At 41.5% G+C, this 18,298-nt stretch overlaps 1 protein-coding gene across 3 annotated transcripts in view; it reads left to right on the forward strand.

Annotated features, from left to right (window-relative positions):
* Positions 1 to 18,298, forward strand: part of DTX3L (deltex E3 ubiquitin ligase 3L) — a 203,595-nt gene that overhangs the window by 36,530 nt on the left and 148,767 nt on the right. For all 3 annotated transcript variants that reach the window (XR_014979841.1, XM_085647498.1, XM_085647499.1), the window contains one exon: positions 17,888 to 18,104. Coding sequence is in view for 2 of the 3 variants with exons in the window: in XM_085647498.1 (XP_085503624.1) it covers positions 18,003 to 18,104 (102 nt within the window). In the remaining variant the exon portion in view is untranslated. The remainder of the gene's footprint in view (positions 1 to 17,887; positions 18,105 to 18,298) is intronic.

The raw sequence follows: 18,298 nt of genomic DNA on the forward strand, positions 1-18,298 counted from the left end.
TTCCTACATATGGCTCTTTCTCCTAATAAAGACAATAAAATCAAATTGGTAAGAGTCGATTCTCCCTTCCTAAATCCTGTCTGAAAGATTGGAATCAATTCTTCTCTTTCCGCCCAAGACTCCAACTCCTCTAACAGACAACTTGCAAATATTTTAGCATCTACGTCTGTGAGGGTAATTAAACGATAATTTGCAGGATTCTCCTGGGGCCCACTTTTGTAGATCGGTTGTATTATACTTCCCATCCATGATTCCGGAATACAGCCTGTCTTACGAATTTCATTGAAGAGGACCGTTAATAACTCTGGCCAATACTCAGTTTTGACTTTAAAAATAGCATTCGGCATTCCATTAGGGCCAGGTGCTCCATTTGATCTAATTTTATGTAAAACTTTTTTACCTTTGTCTACCGACCATAACTTAATATTAGTAGAGCCCGGTGTATTCCTTACACCAAGAGGGTCACAGCCTTCAACTTGCTCCAATTTACATTTGGGGTCAAGACATTCAGACTCCTCTATCAGATGGCTTTGAGGAATTAATTTATTATTAAAAAAATGTATCCAGCTTAATTCATCTATATTGGCACTTGTATTTCTAAAATTTCCATTTTCCAAATTATTAATTATGCTCCAAAACATTCTCGGATCCTTAGATTTACATGAGAAACGGAGTTTAGCCCAGGTCTCTTCATAATACAAATGTTTAGCCCTCCAAATTTCGTTCTTATAACCCCTCTTTAATTTTCTTATTTTGAGCGATGTTAAAAAGTAGAATGAACCCTTTGCTTTTCTGTACACTGATCTTATTGATTTGTTAAGAGACCGTTTCAGATATAATAAGCGATGGGAAAACCAACCTGGTTTCCTAGGATTCAAAATTCCACCCCCAAATGGTCCCCTATTGGGGAATTTATTCAATAGAGATTCACATATGGTGGGCCAAAGGGCAATCATCGAGGTTCCGTCAGAGTATTCGACCCACGCATCAAGGATTAGGAGAGTGAGAAAGTCAATAATATCTTTCTCTGTTTTCTCATTCCATATTAACCTTTTTAAATTGAAAGCGACCGGAGCCGTTCTCAATATTTTAGTCGCTGGTAAATACTCGAAGGGTAAATTAATCTTAATAACTTGTGGATTATGGTCACTCTCAATCCTTGGCACAACCTCATAACTTTGAACTCGTTCTGCGAGTTTATCTGACAATATCGTATAGTCAATTATAGAAAGACAGTCGGCTTTATTAAATGTTGGAAAATGCTCCCTATCATATAACATCGTTAGATTGTATTTAATAAATTCACACTTAGACCATTGGGATAAAACATCTGAGTGGGTTTCCCGCTTTTTATACGATAAAAGATGAGTATTAAAATCTCCCGTGATGATCATCTGTGCATCCCTATGATCATAATATAGCACTTTCACCATCTCCCATAACTCAATAAGTTGAAGTGATCGCACCTTTTTTTCGAACTTAAATAAACATTTAAAATGATCAACGATTGACTGGCTATTAATTTAACACATTGAATCCATTTGACTTGAAGGTCTATTTCATAGTGTTCAACATTAAGATTTAAAGCAACATATATTGAGAGTCCCCCACTTGGTCGACCATATGCAGCTTCCCTGCACGCTGTATTCAAATATTCGTAGTAGCCGATCAGCGGCGTGCTGGCCAAATTCCACGTTTCTTGCAGAAATAACATATCAAACATATTTAAAAAACTTACAGCATTTACATCTTCTACAAGTGTATTAAAACCATTTATATTCTAAGAGCAAATTCTGACTGATGTTGGAGCATTAAACGAAGTACCCCAACATCAATCAGTCTCTGCTGAATTTTTTCCAGATAGAATAGCCGGGAGCCAACTCCAATCATCAGCTGCCGCATGAACCCCTTTTGATTCCTCACACACTCGTGACCCTGGCTGACAGCTTTTGATTTTAATGCCACCTAGCCTATTTAGGGCTGATGATGGTCCTGAGGCGCCTTTCAATACTCTAAATTGGTTAACAACGGTTTGTTTTGGAGCATCATTCTTCACTATGGATATTAGTGGGGTAGGGTATTGCAGACCGTGTAGTCTCCATACCTTAATCCCCCAACTTTCAAATTTGTTAGAATTTGCTAGTATTTTCTTTACAATATCATCATTTAGCCAAGTCGTGATGGTTGTCTCCCTATTACCACCATCTATCTTAAACACTACAGAATCCAGGTCTTCGGTTGCTACATCCTTAAGATCAGGAGTTGCTTTTAGTAATTTCAGAATGTTCCCTCTATTCAAAATATCATGTGAACCGCGAGTCGAGTATTGGGGGCAGAACACCACTTTTAGATTTTCAACTTGCAGTGATTCAATATTACTCCCAAGCTTTGGACCGGATTGATCAATATTACTCCTAAGCCCTAAATCCGATCTAACCATATTCCCAGCAGTCACTAACAGGGAACTATCCTGCAATTTAGGGGATTCAATATTACTCCTAAGCCCTGGGCCGGATCGATCAGTATTACTCCTAGGCCCTGAGTCCGAACGATCCGTATTCCCAGCAGTCACCAACAGGGGATTATCCGGTTGATTTAAATGATCAGGCTGCCCTGGCTTAGTTTGAACCAGCATACGGGGACCCTCAACCTGTTCATTCTTGTTAGGATACAAAGGAGGGGGATTTACTAATTTTCCAAGAGACAGCTTCTGCTCCTGTACACGGGGCTGAATTCTCTGATTAATCTGGTCCCTGTGCGTAAGGGAAAGGTTTACAATTGTTTCAATGGCCATATGTTGCTCACTTTTTGAGACTTCTCCTTCGTCTCTGGACCAAACGGGCCCTATTTCTTTTGAATAGGTACGTATAATATTGTTAGACCCTATTAATTCTTGAACTGGGATAATCTCATTCTGGAAAAAGATTTCAGTACCCTGATAAAAGAGTGGATCTTGCATAGGCTTATCTTGACCTACCTGGTTCTCTCGGATTGACAATATCTGGGTTTTAGTCCCCTCATTTAGAATAGACCCTTCCTTTGACTCTTCACTTCCAGCTTTACTACATGGCTTAACCTTTTTATTGGCTTGAGGTGCAGTCGAAGAAGTACAAATTGGGATGAGAGCTATAGGACCAGAATTCAAGTTTAATGGGCCGCTGTTGTTTGCAACCCCATTAGCTATTTTTTTTATCCCGGGCTGCCTTATTTCTCAATCTTTTCCGCGTCCTTTTTGATAATACTTCAGGTGCTCCTGTTACTTCGGTGACCGTAGTTACTACTGGGCTACTCTTATTTGACTCCAAATTTATCTTAAAATTAGGGAAGTGTAATGCCTCTAAGGGTTTCTCACTATTACCTACTGCAGGTCCGAGGGCCCCACTTTTAACACTAGCCTTCCGCGGGGGAGAAAGTTACACTCCTCTGCCCCAGCGCTTTGCGCACTTGGCTTTTGCAGCTTTATGGCTACTTGAAAGGCCCTACCTTACAACCTGACATTCTGGACAGAGGACATTTTGAACCCCAGGGGAAGTCCAGTTGGCCTGGGGGTCATTTTGAATAATGATGCCTAATATGATTGTGGCATTCTGTGTTTTAGGCTAATGCTATGCTCCGGGTGTTTATGCATAATGTGTTTTATGCCTCATAGGAAGCATGATGTGTTTTATGCCTAATGTCATGCCATGATGTTTTAGTTTCAGGCTACTGTGATGCGGATATTTATGTTTCAAGTGAAATTGCCTAGTACAGTATATTACCAGTAGTTACTGGTTGTGTTTTATATGTGCTACAAGTGCTGTCTAAAAGGTTCTGACTGTGACCCGATTGGCCCTGTCTTGTATATTATCCCCTGTAAATATTGCCTAGTGCCAGTTGGCACAGTGTATGTGTGTGATTATGATTCTAATGCGTTTTGGATAATAAAAAAGCTATTTGTTTTTATATAACATTGTGTGGAGTTTCTTTCGTGGTGTGCCTGGGGTGTTGCTGCTGTGTGTGTGTGTTGCGCAAACGCTTTACACATTGCCTCTGGGGTAAGCCTGACTGCTGGTGCCAAGCTACCAAGGGAGTGGGCAGGGGTTATCTTCAGCGTGTAACTCCCTTGCCCTGACTAGAGTGGTGGTTTCTGCCTGGCTTAGGCGCAAGCCCTAGCCAACCAGAAATCCAATTTCTAACAGGGACTATCATTGTTCACTTCCCATTTCTCTTTACTTCTCTCCGGTCCCCTTTTCTCTTTTTTCCTTTTCCTTTTCTCTTTTTCTCTTCTTTCTATAATTTTATTAAGAGCTGCCTGCCAGCCTCATTTATCGTGGCTAGCCTTTTACGTAAGGTATATTAATGCATGGACTCTGGCAGCACTTCTATTATATCTCTTACACATATGATGGGGTTATTTATTACACGTGATCTATAACGATGTAAACTGATAGTAACATTCAGAACTGCTTAGCTACGGCGGTAGATGTCGATAACAAGTGTACAATGCCTTCTTATTATACGATACATCAATGCAACATGTTGAAAAATGAAAAATGGCAATAAAAATTACTTACAAAAATATTATGATCAATAAACATGGTTGCCTTTCCCTGTTATGCTGTAACGATTGTGCATGATGTGAAAGTTTTACTGTGGCACTTGGAAGTTACAAGTTCTTCTTTGATGAAATATTGTTTACACTCTGTATGCATGATCTCATTCCTATTCGGATGGAATTTATCAGGATATTGCTTTATTAGACTACATTTGAACAGCAACAAACGGAAACTAAACGAGTACCTTTGTTCCCTAATAATGAAGTATTCTGTTCTGCTGCTTCAACATAGTGTTTTTAATAATGTTTCACTTGATTCATTTTTGCACGTTTTCCACAGAGCATGTTCTGTAGCACTAATGGAAGCTTCCTTCTTTGTATGGCGCTTACCTACACTTTATGGCAAAAGTATAAGGGACTGTTGCACTTGGCACTTTTTGCAGGGTCATCTCTGCACTTTTTGCCTTCCTCCTAGTTTTTTTTTTCTGACATGGTGTTGGTGGTTTTAGGACTCTGGGCACTTTAGCAGTGCCGTCCAGTGTAAAGTGCGTGTGCTTTCTGGTAAATATGGTAAGATTGGTCTACACCTATTTGGCACATTTAATTTGTAAAGTGTTATCTCAGATACCCAGGGCCAGTAAATTAAATACTACTGGTAGGCTTGCAGCGCTGATTGTGCCACCCACCAAAGTAGCCTTTCAAACCTGTCTCAGGCCTCTGCCATTGCAGGGCCTGTGCGCGCAGTGTTACTGCCGCTGTGACGTGGCACCTAAAGTGTGTGCCATGTCTGTGACCCCCCTTTTACTGCATGTCAGTCACCCCTAAGGTAGGCCCTAGCTAGCACTATGGGCAGGGTGCATCGTAGGCAAAAGGTAGAACATGTACCTTAAGGGTGTGACATGTTCTGGTAGTGACAAACAGCCATTTTGGTTTCTCACTGCTGTGAGGCTGCCCTCCCATAGGAATGCATTGGGGATTCAGTGGTAATTCCTGATATGAGAGGAGCAGCGTGGTCAAGTTTGGTATATTCGGAATGGTAATAATAAATGCTGCGCAATGGTGTGCGTAGATTTATTATAACTATTTTAGAAATGCCACTTTTAGAAGTTGGCATTTCTGTGTGCTATGTGTCTGCCTGCCTGATGTGTATTGCATGTCTGGTTTTGGAGTGACAGGGGCTGGTGAGGTGTGTGTGGCTCCAGGAGCGGCAGGGTGAGTCAGCGCTAGGCTGAATTGGGCATCTGCTATTGGAGTAGTGGGAGGAGTAGTCCCCTGACCCTGAATAGGGCTGTGCCTGCCTACATGAATGCTGGCTCCACCCCCCTGTGGTGTGTCTGATGACGAGCCCCAACCTGACAAAGGGGGAGAGGAGGATTGTCAACAAAGTGCTCCAAAAAACCCCAGAACCAGTTTAGGCTGGTTCCCCCTAGCCCTGTGCCAGGGCAGACAAAGCAAATATGGTGTATAAATATTGGGGCTGTGACCCCATGAAAAGGTTGTGCTTTCTTGCTACTTGGGGACTGCTGCTGCTGGGCCCCGGGAGGAACCGCCATGAGGTACTGCCTCCCTGCCCAGCCTGGTGCCCCTAGAACTTTGCTGGAGCGGTGGCTCTTAGCGCCTCATGAGCGCTGAATTTATGCTCCTGGAAGAGCGCTGGAGCTTTGCAGTGTGGAGCTGTGACCTGTTTCGAGGGAATCCCGATGTGGGGATCCCCCCTCATTGCTGGCTTTTTGCGGGAGCCCACCCCGCATTTATGCTTACTTCATAGCAGGAGCCCACCCCGAGTTTATGCTCCTTTAGCGGGAGCCCACCCCGCATTTATGCATATTTTATGGTGGGTGCCCATCCCTCGCTTGTGAGGGAGAGGAATCACCGCCGTCGCCTGACCCGAAACGGAGAGCTGCCGCAACGCGACCAGAAAGCTAGGCAAGCTGCCTGACTCTGGGCTGGGCCACAGAAGGAGACTGGCAATTGCAGCGCGGCTAGAGAGGAAGAGGCAGCGCGACGCACGCAGGGCTTTCATGTTGGTGAGGAGAGCCACGCATGCAGCCTAGACCGTCCGGAGCCTTGCGGGCTCTGGCAGAGAGACCGAAGAAGTCATTAGTGGTCCCGGGGCAGGAGGCACATTGCCTGTGCCTTTCCCCTGCTGCAGTGAGACCGCCGAGTCCCTGAAGGAGTTCCGGTGAGTGGGGGCTGAGTCTGGAGGATCGTTGGTGCCCCGTGAAGGCACCCAGAGGAGCCCAGTAAAGTGCTGTTCTTCCCAGATGCGCCGCAGTTGCGGGCAGCTCCAACGTTTGGGCCATTTGATATTTAAGGAGTCCCGGAGAGGGGCTGCCTCAGAGCGCAGTGGTGCCCGGGTTAAGTTGGCACAGCTGACCCGCCGGTTGAGGGCAGCAGAAACAGGGGCATTCCTTTTTGAGGTCAGTTGGTGCTGGGCGCTACGGTTGCCGATCGGGGTCATTTTCATTTGTGTTTTCATGAGGAAGGAGTGAGTTACACTCCTCTGCCCCAGCGCTTTGCGCACTTGGCTTTTGCGGCTTTTGCAGCTTTATGGCTACTTGAAAGGCCCTACCTTACGACCTGACATTCTGGACAGAGGACATTTTGAGCCCCAGGGGAAGTCCAGTTGGCCTGGGGGTCATTTTGAATAATGATGCCTAATATGATTGTGGCATTCTGTGTTTTAGGCTAATGTTATGCTCCGGGTGTTTATGCATAATGTGTTTTATGCCTCATAGGATGCATGATGTGTTTTATGCCTAATGTCATGCTATGATGTTTTAGTTTCAGGCTACTGTGATGCGGACATTTATGTTTCAAGTGAAATTGCCAAGTACAGTATATTGCCAGTAGTTACTGGTTGTGTTTTATATGTATATTATCCCCTGTAAATATTGCCTAGTGCCAGTTGGCACAGTGTATGTGTGTGATTATGATTCTAATGCATTTTGGATAATAAAAAAGCTATTTTGTTTTATATAACCTTGTGTTGAGTTTCTTTCGTGGTGTGCCTAGGATGTTGCTGCTGTGTGTGTGTGTTGCGCAAACGCTTTACACATTGCCTCTGGGGTAAGCCTGACTGCTGGTGCCAAGCTACCAAGGGAGTGGGCAGGGGTTATCTTCAGCGTGTAACTCCCTTGCCCTGACTAGAGTGGTGGTTTCTACCTGGCTTAGGCGCAAGCCCTAGCCAACCAGAAATCCAATTTCTAACAGGGACTATCATTGTTCGCTTCCCATTTCTCTTTGCTTCTCTCCCATCCCCTTTTCCCTTTTTTCCTTTTTTCCTTTTCCTTTTCTCTTTTTCTCTTCTTTCTATAATTTTATCAAGAGCTGCCTGCCAGCATCATTTATCGTGGCTAGCCTTTTACGTAAGGTATATTAATGCATGGACTCTGGCAGCACTTCTATTATATCTCTTACACATATGATGGATTTATTCCTTGGACACAACAACAAACTAAAGATGGCCAGAAGTCCTTACTTCTGCCTCCTATCTAAGGTAGCTTTATTTGTAGACGTTGGTTGCACTTCTATTATATCTTTTACAAACATGATGGATTTATTCCCTGTATACAACAAGAACCTAAAGTTATCCAGAAATCCTCCCTTCTGTCTATGAAGTCACAGGTATTCCTTCACGTCCCACCCCTGAGGCGATGGCCTTACCAGATCACAGAACTCTAATCACTTACTAATTCTTTCTTCTTTTCTGTAGCCCTGAAAAAGCCCCAGGCCTGTGAGCATCGGGGGCGAGGCACGTGTCTGCTGTCTGTACACATGTTAATCAGTTGTACACGTCAATATTGCTGTATTAATTAAAAATTCATGTGGCAAAATAAAAGAACAAATTGTAAATAACGAAATAAATTCAACCTTTTCAGTATGATTGTCTGTACGCCTTTGTCTAGTGCAGCAGGCTGATTCTTTTAATTAAAGACATATTTTTGTAAGCTTTCTTTTTGCATGTCTGCTGACCCTTATAATTGAGGATAATAAACTGAGTAACAAGGACATGAAATCAGCTTCATCTACGTTTGTTATTTCTGCTCTCTATTTAATTGAGCTTAAATGCAAATGTTTTTGTGCAATAGGAGGCTTAATACAGATTCAAAGACTTCAGAAAACACTGAGAATATATGTGCATTTGCTAACCTTAAACATACTAATACATTCCTAAATTAAAAAGAGAGATCTCAGACATAGCTAAACAAGTCAATTCATCTCTCCAGCGCCTGGATACCCTATCGGGTGATTAAACGCGCTTTATAAATCCTGATTGATTGTTTGATAGTCTGTAATGTGCAAATACTTTTATGCAATAGAAAACGAAATTTAAAAAATAGGGCTTTGAAAAATTAAGAGAACAGATTGTCAAACAGTGTGCAAAGATGCATACAGATGGTGCAAATACTGTTTCTCAGCATGCAACAGGAAGTGAAAGAGCTGTCCACTCTTAGTGAGACGCAGACCATTCTTAACCCCCCCCCATATCAACTTTGAATCTACATGTCTCGAAAAATCCACTCGCCCGCTCATTATGGCGAGCCAGATATAATTAGGACAAGCTATGTTTAGGCCCTGCTCGCCCTTTCTGGCGAGTAGGAAGACAAACTGACTTTTGACCTCTGTCTCTGAAACTTTAGCAAATGTGACAAGGTAACAAGATTTAAAGGCATTTTTATTGCTCACAAAGTGAATGAGCAATAAAGATGCTTTTAAATTTTGTTATCTTATCACCTTTGTTCAGCTTTCAGACACAGTTTAAGTACATTACAGTTCGAGTCAAGTAGGCTTTTCTAGTTACTAGACCTGCAGGTCTAGTAATTTATTATGATTTTTCGAGCCCTGAAACTAGCGGTAATGTGTCTATCAAAGTGCTTTTTATCTCAACGTCAAAGTGGACTTATTAGTTATGCCTGATGTCCCTTCCACCAGTCTGTATGTGGGAGTTTTTCAAAGTAAGGTATCTGGTTCATGCAACTTGTTGCCAAAGTAGGGAGCATACAGTTGTAGATGACAGTTCCCTACGTCGATGGGCAGGCCCTCTGGGGCTGTCTTGTTACATCTCTAGTTATTTTCCTAGCTGCATACATGTATGATGCTACCATCAGGACAATATCCTTAAAGTTCGTTCTGTTATTGAACATTAACACCTCTTTGCAGTGTCAAGTGTTGTGTTTTAAGAAGAAGGGACATAAGTAATGTTACCGGACACTGAACGATTTTTCACATAGCAGCATGAAATGAGTGACTGTTTCAGAGCCGCCCTGTAAGCAACTTCATTGGTCTGAACATTTAAAAGGGGACTTGGACAATGTTTCGGTATAGGACAGTACTTTGATGGTTCCATTTCAAAATTTGTGATAGAGGGTCATTTTCGTGGCAGGAAATATGTAGTCCAGGCTTGGCTCAACACAAGGTTCTGGTTTTATATTTAGATAGTTTGAATGAAGAGTGCTTTCTTTGGCTTTTCCCTCTTCCTTGTCAGAGTCCAGGATTGCTTTCCATGGGCCTAAATGTAAGAGGTGTCCTAAAAAGGTCCCTAATTGTTTTTTTGCAGGGCAGCCTTTTTTTTTTAAACGCCGTACGAGCTTGGTGCAAGTCATTTCATTTTTCACAGCAGTAATAGCCGGGACAATTAATTGATTGCCACATTTGTTCGAGAATCTTGTTCCTGCACTGGCCTGTTGGCTCAAGATTGTTTTTCTCTTTGCTAGTTATCTTCCCAAATGAGTTTTGCGTCAGTGCATTTACCCAGATAGTCATATGTTTGTTTTCTTTCGAGCTGCCTGCCATAGAAAGGTAGAGATGAGCTGCGATTTTGGTTTGATGATCATGAACTTATGTTTTTTCCGTGTTGATGGTTAGCTTCCTGTTTCTGCAGAAAGTCTCCAATCCGGTTAGGAGACGATGCATTGAATTTTTTGTGCAAGTATCGCAACGTCGTCTGCAAAAAACTGGATTGGTATATGTTCTTCATCCAATTTCGGTACATCAAGAGGTTGGGTAGGAATTTTCCTATACTGTTTAAATAAATGTTGAATTATGCTGGGGATAATACGCAACCCTGGCTTACTCCGGTGTTCGTTTCAAAGTCCTTGATACATTTGACATTGGTTCCATATTTTATCCCCTCTTTATTACCACATATCTATCAAGATTCTCAAAAGCTTTTTAGGTAGGCCTTTCTTCTCTAAGAATGCGCCAAAGTGTTAGTCTGTCAATGTAGTCAAAAGACATTTTTAGATGTATAAACACCATATACAATGTAGAGTTTCTCAAAACTCCATATTTATCTTGATATGCCGTACTTTGCCCTTTGCACAAGCCTGTCTGGAGATGCGATATAATTTGTCCATCATTAATCCTTGTCTGGATCCGTGAAAATAGTATTTTTCCAAATACTTTTCCGACCCTATCCAGTAGTGAGATGGTAGTAGTGAGTAATTAGAAGGGTCAAGTCATTGCCCTTTTTTATGAATGGGCACGATTATGTTTGACTTACACAAGATTAGCACCACGTCATGTGCCCAGATCGAATTGAAGACGGTTGTTAATGCGGATGGCCACAGGTCCTGGTTGTTTCAGAATACACCAACAGGGACACGTTCCGGACCTGGAGCTTAAAAAGGTTTTTGGCTCTGGATAACACTAGCTACCTCTTTCTGACTAAATTAATAAGAACCCTGGTTTAAGGGCATGAAAAGAGTGTTACCCGGTTTACATAACTGTGCTTCATTCTTGTGCCCCCTCTTTATTGAGTCTTTATCCGTGCTAGATCATCTTTCAGGGCTTATGTTTGATTCTAATTTCTTTTCTGAGCCTTTACTGCCCCATATTATTATCACTCAAAATTTCTTGGAGTTATTTTTGATCAATTGCAGCCTGCAGAGCTTTCCATGCCTTGTGCCTTTGGTTACCTTTTTTGTTTTTATAAGTTATTTTTACATCATTCTATCTTCTAGTAAGGATGTTTCACCTTTCTAACTGGCATGGCTGGTTCTAAGGGCGGTTGCTAGATATCTTCTAAATGTAAAGAATTACTTCATCATACCTGTGGAGGTATGACATATTCCGCGTGGCGTTGCAGCTCCATATACTTTCCTTCATAACTGAGCCTGTGGCTTCGAGAAGAAGGTAAAATGTTTTGATCACTGTAAACCCTGGGTCGGCGTTTGGTTTCCTTTGGAGAGTTTTTCTTAGTATGTTTTTCATGTTTGAATTCAGGACTTTCTTGCAGATGTGTGTAATCCACATAGACAGTTGAACGAATTGGGAGGCCATTGCTAGAGGAAGCAAAAGCGGATTAGGATCGCTTTCTAATCTCTGCACCAAGGACATGTCTTTGACCAACTGCCAATCCTCCAGGTTCAGCATGACATAGTTGATAATACTTTCACAATTATGTGATCTCAATGTAGGTTTCTTGGATCATCTGAGTCTGTGCACCATTCAAAGGTCATTCAGCTGATGCCACTATCCTAGTCCTATCCTAGTTGCCTAATTGGAGGAGCACAGTATACCTCAACAACTGTTTGTTCCCACAATACCAAATGACGTTTTGTATTAATTTGCCACATAGTAGGGTAGTCCTATTGGGATGAGATGGCATCTTATTACTCCTTTCATTTTGGGTGACCATATCTATGTCCTTTCGGAACAAGAGTTTTGAGTGTCCATCCCCTCCCACCCCCCCCCCCCCCCTAGCCCCTGCAATGAGGGAGGTACAAATTAAATTGGTCTAGCACCCACAGATCTTTCCTCATCTTTAAGTGTTGAATACTATTGTTTATGTTTGTCTAAGTTGCTTTCACTTTGTTTGAGAAGATGTTCCCTGCGCGTATTGTGGGACCTCTCTTCCTCCTTCCTTTGATCATTTTAGTGGCTGGCATGTGAAACGATGCAGCCATCTAAACCAATATTATTCATGGCCCATATCTCCATACCTCAGCAGATGTCTTGGTTTAATTAATTATGCAAACCATTCTTTGTCTTCCAATATTTCCTCAGTCCTGCTATGTTCCAACTTACTAACCACAGCAATTCATAAGCAGGCTTGGGATTTTTTTTTTTTTTTTTTTTTAACCTTATAGGCATCTACTGAGGGTTTAAGGAGATGCTTAGCATCAAACCTACTATAATGAAATTGGTGCATCTTTGCTGACTCTTTGATATTGATGTAAAATTGGCAGTTTAGTCACTATTATTTCCCAGGATACCAGCTCCTCTGCGTAGCTAAGTATGTGTTGGATGCCAGGAAGTGACATTTTAAGACTGTTTCCCCTATTAAAGATGTTGTGCTTACCCCTGGATTGTTACATTGGTGTGAAGAAAGTGTGAGCTTCTTGCTAATTGTTTCTTGATGCAAAGAAGGTGTGCTAGGGGTCAAACATACGTCTTTCTGTCGTAAGATAGAAATTTGGCTCAGGTGGGAAGCGTCTGTTCGGTTTAGATGCACTTTGGGTCAAAATTGTATGTTTTTCTTGAGCTGAAATTGCAATACTTTAGCTTCAGTGCTACGTTGACTCTGTTGTCTCTGCCCCAAAGGGCTACTGGCTCCTGTTATATTGGCTGGTATCCACTTCCAGGATTCTTGGGGTCCCAGACAGCCAGGCTCCCTCTGTTCGGTCACCACTCTATATATTTTTTAGTATGCGTCTGTACCACAGATGGCCTCTGGATTATCTCCTGGTTGTTCCCATACAAGCTGTTAGCTCTGGTCTCCTTGTTTAATGGTGAGTTGAAGCAGCCAGCATGGCACAGTAGCGATTGCAGCATTTCTTGAGGTTCTGTCGGGATGTCGGTGGTTTTGTTGCCAAAAGCGGTACATTCTTCTTTTCTTGGTGCAGCAGTTTTAGCTGGTTGTAGATCTCTGTCACTAATCAAACTATTATGACAGGCATGTGGATTGTACATGATTCTTCACACCGAAGGAGTTCGTGTTGATGAATGAAATATGCCAATTGGCACCCTGGTTGGGATATGTGCTCTTTGGACATTGGTCTTGCCAAGGTCCATAGCAAGTTGAGGCACTACGAAGTTGTTTTCTGTTTGTTCTTGCGATTTTAGGTGTTACAGTAGGCCGTTATAGTTTTTCCACTTCCTCCTTGTCTGCTTTTGCTTGTTTATCCCTTTCAATAGGAGGTCTTCTTGCTTGCAATGTTAATCTTTGCTCTAGGTAGGAGCCTGTAGTTTTTCAGTATAAGAAAATTTGGCTTTGTTATTGCTGAAATAGGTAAGTTATTTGCTGTTTTGATGTTGGACAAATGACTGCACTTAGGGGCTATTTCTTTAAGGTTACTTTTGGGGTGCCCAGCTCATGTGGTGTGTGGTCTGTTTCAGGGTGACTTAAAACCTTTGAAAATTGAAAAGACACATACTCCTCTTTGACAATGTAAAGACAGATCTTTACTTTTGTGACAGGGAGATCGACCCTCCTTACACAGGCAGGCAGCCGATCTCAATTTACTGCTTCACAGGTAGCTGTTTATACAGAATTAGACGATGCTGTATTACAAAACCGCAAATAATAATTGACTCCATAGTTACAGATTGAAAGTGGAAAAACACTCAAAGGCCTGTGACACGAACTCTAACCTAATCTGCTTACACATTCTTTATTGAAATTCGAACCATGCTTAACAAACGAAGCATTCTTCTACTCGTGAAAGTATGTAATGTATATTTGTGGTAAATATAATTTTAGTGGCGTGTGCTTTATCATTGTGCACCTAAGACCTCTGGCTGTTCTTAACTTATTAAATCACCTGCTCCTATTGTCTAATCAAGCTTCAATCTATTTTGGAACACAAAATTTGTGCCGGTGCATCAGTGTGCTAAGGCCATAAATTGCTTCTAGTTTATTAAATACGAGTTGGCCTTTAACTGCAACCCTTTCAAGTTATTTATTCTATTTCGTCCTTATGTGAACTCCTCACCTCTCATGTCAGCATGAGGGTTTGGCCTGCACTATTCTTTACACAATGTATAACTGTGTAACGCTTTCTGCTGTTGCGTTTTGCTTTTACTTTTTACATTTTCCACAACATTCCTTCCTCTAGTTGATATTTCAAGTGCTAGATCTAAATCTTGGTTTGCACTAGGTACTAGATTATATATGTTACCCTGAAAATCTACTACTTGTGCTGCTCTCCTAACTGGAAACATCTCTTCTACCTGTGTTCCTGTTCTTTTACGGCACGCTATAACTCACTGTACAGCACAATAAATTAAAAGCAAGACCACAATAGTTAACAACACTGCTCCTAACAGTCCTGACATCCAGGATGGCAGAAATTACATCACAAGCTAAACCAATTATCTGGGGCACCTCCTTCGTCCACCATTTTCTTCTGTAGATTATGTAGTGTCTGTATGTCATCTGATAAAGTTCCATTATCCGCATCTTTTACTGGAATGAAAGTGCAACACACAGTTCCAATTCTGGCGCATACTGCTCCTTGCATGGCCGTCATAAGGTCAAGTACATAGTGGTGCCGCATTACCATCATTCTCATAGCCCGCAGCTCTTCCTATATGGCATTCAATCAGTCTTTTGTAGTATTAATACTTTTCAAAAGTTCTCACTTAGTTATCTGTAGCCATCGAGCTGTTACCTTAGCCTGAACAAACGTCAGAATAGCTGAGCGTCATTAGATAATCGATACTCTTGAGGAATATCGGTCCATGTGGTGGTGTCTTAATAGTCTGCTGTAAAAAAAATTTTAGGGGCATTTGTGCTTTATCAAAGTGCACCTAAGACTCTGTGTGTTGTTAACTAATTAATTCCTCAAACTAATTAGATTAACTAATTAAATATCCTGCTCCTATTGTCTAATCAAGATTCAGTCTATTTGGGAACACAAAACACGTGCCGGTGCCTCAGTGTGCTAAGGCCATAAATTGCTTCTAGTGTATTAAACACGAGGCCTTTAACTGCAACACTTTCAAGTTATTCGTTCTATTTCGTCCTCAAGTGAGCTCTTCACCCCTCTCTTGTCTGCACGAGGTTTTGGCATGCACTATTCTTTTAGTACGACTGTGGAACTCTTTCTGCTGTGGTCTGATGTGTTATGCTTTTATGTTTTTTTAATGTTTTCACAACCTGTCTGGGGCTTCCAAACCTTCTTTTGCTAGTTTCATCCTGTAGTCTACTAGAATAGAGTTTTTTTTCTTTTGGTACCTCGGACAATTCTTCAGAATAGGTGAAGAGGTACTTTTCTCTCTTTGGTCGGCTGGTAGTGTAAAATTATTTTTTTACGGCTTCTTCCATTGCAACCATTCTGCTATCAGTGTAGACTATGGGCATTCAAGATTTTCGAAACACTTGTGTTTAGTCATCAATCCATTTATGATAATGTTCCTGCTATGATGTTAATTGTTCTGCACATAGCTTTCATGATTCCTAAACCTTGTTGTACAAGTGGGGTATCAAATTCTTCAAAGGTTCTAATTTGTGTTTTGTCATCCTCAGTAGAAAGTTTTAGCCCGTCGGAGTCCATTACTAGGCGGTCTGTCTTGTGTGTGGGAATCAGTGAAATGACTGGGTCATTATGTGATTCCATGCCCTTGAAGTTATCATCATCAAGAGGAAAAGAGTCAGACCAAATTCTCAACATTGGTCCAATTGAGTCAAGTCTGTTGCATGGTGTTTTATAAAGAAAAGGCAAAGCTGTCAATTCTCAGGTTTAGGGATTTCACTGGACTACTTGCTGAGATGTATTGATTGCATGGTGACGCAGTAATGATACCTGGTTTGTGTTGTATTTCAGCTGGAACTATTTTGCTTGACTTATGTGGGTACGTTGTCGAGCTTCCATGGGTACCATGCTCCTGCAAATGGCTAAAGAATTTTTCCTTTTCCTTACATAGAGATATTTTTCTGTAAGATGAGTAGTCAATTGATTTTGAAGGAGAGGAACTAGGAGGGCCTGATTGGTGAGGTGATTGTATTGCTTAGGTGCAGGGCTTGCCATATAATTATCATGATAATACAATAATGAACTGATCAGTAATGGATCTCTTAGAATTGTGAGTGTAGTGGTTGAGATTTGATATGATTTCTTCCCTTTCACAGGAGAGGGATGTGAGTTCTTCTGGGGGTCATCAATTCATTATTGACCCGGATTGGCGGAAGCAGAAGTTGGACATGTGGTGCAAGGACTTACTTTGTTAGAACTGCATGCTTTAATACTGAAGGTTTCTTGTGTATTATTGTAATCGCTGCTTGTGTTTAAGGTTCCCTCAGGAACTTCACTGGGTTCGCCATCCGGCATAGAAATTCATTCATTTGTTTGTTTTGTGAGACCCACCCAATTGTTTTCCCAGCCCTAGTTTTGGCTCTAGTTATGTGCATGGTCTTGGCAATTGAATGCAATACTGTGACTGCCTAAATGTATCAGTCTCCTTTCTCAAGACGAGCTGCTCATTCCCACTTTATAACACAGAGCAGCGCTATCTCAGGTGGGTGTGTTTGCTCCAGATACTGTGGCTCTAAATACTGCAAGGACTGAGGCTCAAGATACTTAGACTCCCATACTGAAGCTCTCCGGCCCTTCAAGCCTCACAAAGCTGACGTCCCCACGGGTTTGCTACACTCAAGCCTCCAGGTACTGGAAGTTCCGTCTATCGCTGCAGTAGGGTGCCACCCATGACCAGCTGTCTCCCCCTCATAACACTGACTCCCCAGTGATGGCAAGCCGAAGAGAGGCAAATTCTAGGTGAGAGCCCTTGGTGCCTGGGATGCTTTCCTAAACTCAGTATCTAGGGCACATTTAAACAATTCATAGGTTTCCTTCATACCCGTTTTTTATTCATTAGACTTTATCATATGAATTGCTGCGTGGTCGGTACACAATAAAAATTCATTATAATCTGCAACTCAGTTGTTGACTGATTGTTAAATGTTCTTGATAAAAATTGTAATCACTCTCCCATATGTCACTTCTACCTTCTCCAAAGCACCTACACATATTTTAGTTATGCAATGTCAGTGTGAGAAGAAGCAAAACGTGTCATAGGTATACACATGTAAGTAAAGTAAATTCTTTTGAAGTGATGGGATAACTTGTCCTAAATTACGCATAACGTTTTCACAATTATTTTACTTGTAGAGTAAAAACGAGAATTATTAGAGTATTAGATCTTGTGTTCTCTTGTTTTGGTGGGTGGTAAGCTATAGTTCTATCTGTTGGTAATGTATGAAAACTAGGACAAAGACAAGGGCAGCTACAAAGGTGACTAGTGTTACTGTTTCGTGCTTGTTGATTTTAATCTTGAAGCTTTATGCTATGTCTTTTTACTGTTTAATTTTATTAGAACCTCTGTTTAACTTTCAGACCATTTTCTTTTTAGATAACAAGGTTGTGATATCATGCACACACCATGAAGAGAGACACCATGAAGGCATAGGCCATGAACTGAAATTGATGAATTTTTGAGAATTGAGCATCATTGCTTTCAGTCTAAGATGGATGGAAACTATAATGGTAAGCCAAAGGCTTCCCATGAATTGACCAACAAAGGCATAGAGAAACATCATGGGTCCACCGATGACCGTTTGACTGATGAGGTAAGTTTACAGAAGTCATAATCCAATTTCCAAATAGGTAATGAGTTTTCTCTCAGCCTATTGAAAGAGTCTGGGATGTTAGTTACTAAGAATCGGTGTACCTGGGATATTTTATGGTCAGTTCTCTTATGAGGAGCTTTGCCTCCAATGGGTTAAATTCTAAAAGTTCTGATAAACTATATATAGATGGGGGT

Source organism: Triturus cristatus, chromosome 3_2 (genome assembly GCF_964204655.1).
Source record: "Triturus cristatus chromosome 3_2, aTriCri1.1, whole genome shotgun sequence".
Classification (NCBI taxonomy): Eukaryota; Metazoa; Chordata; class Amphibia; order Caudata; family Salamandridae; genus Triturus; species Triturus cristatus.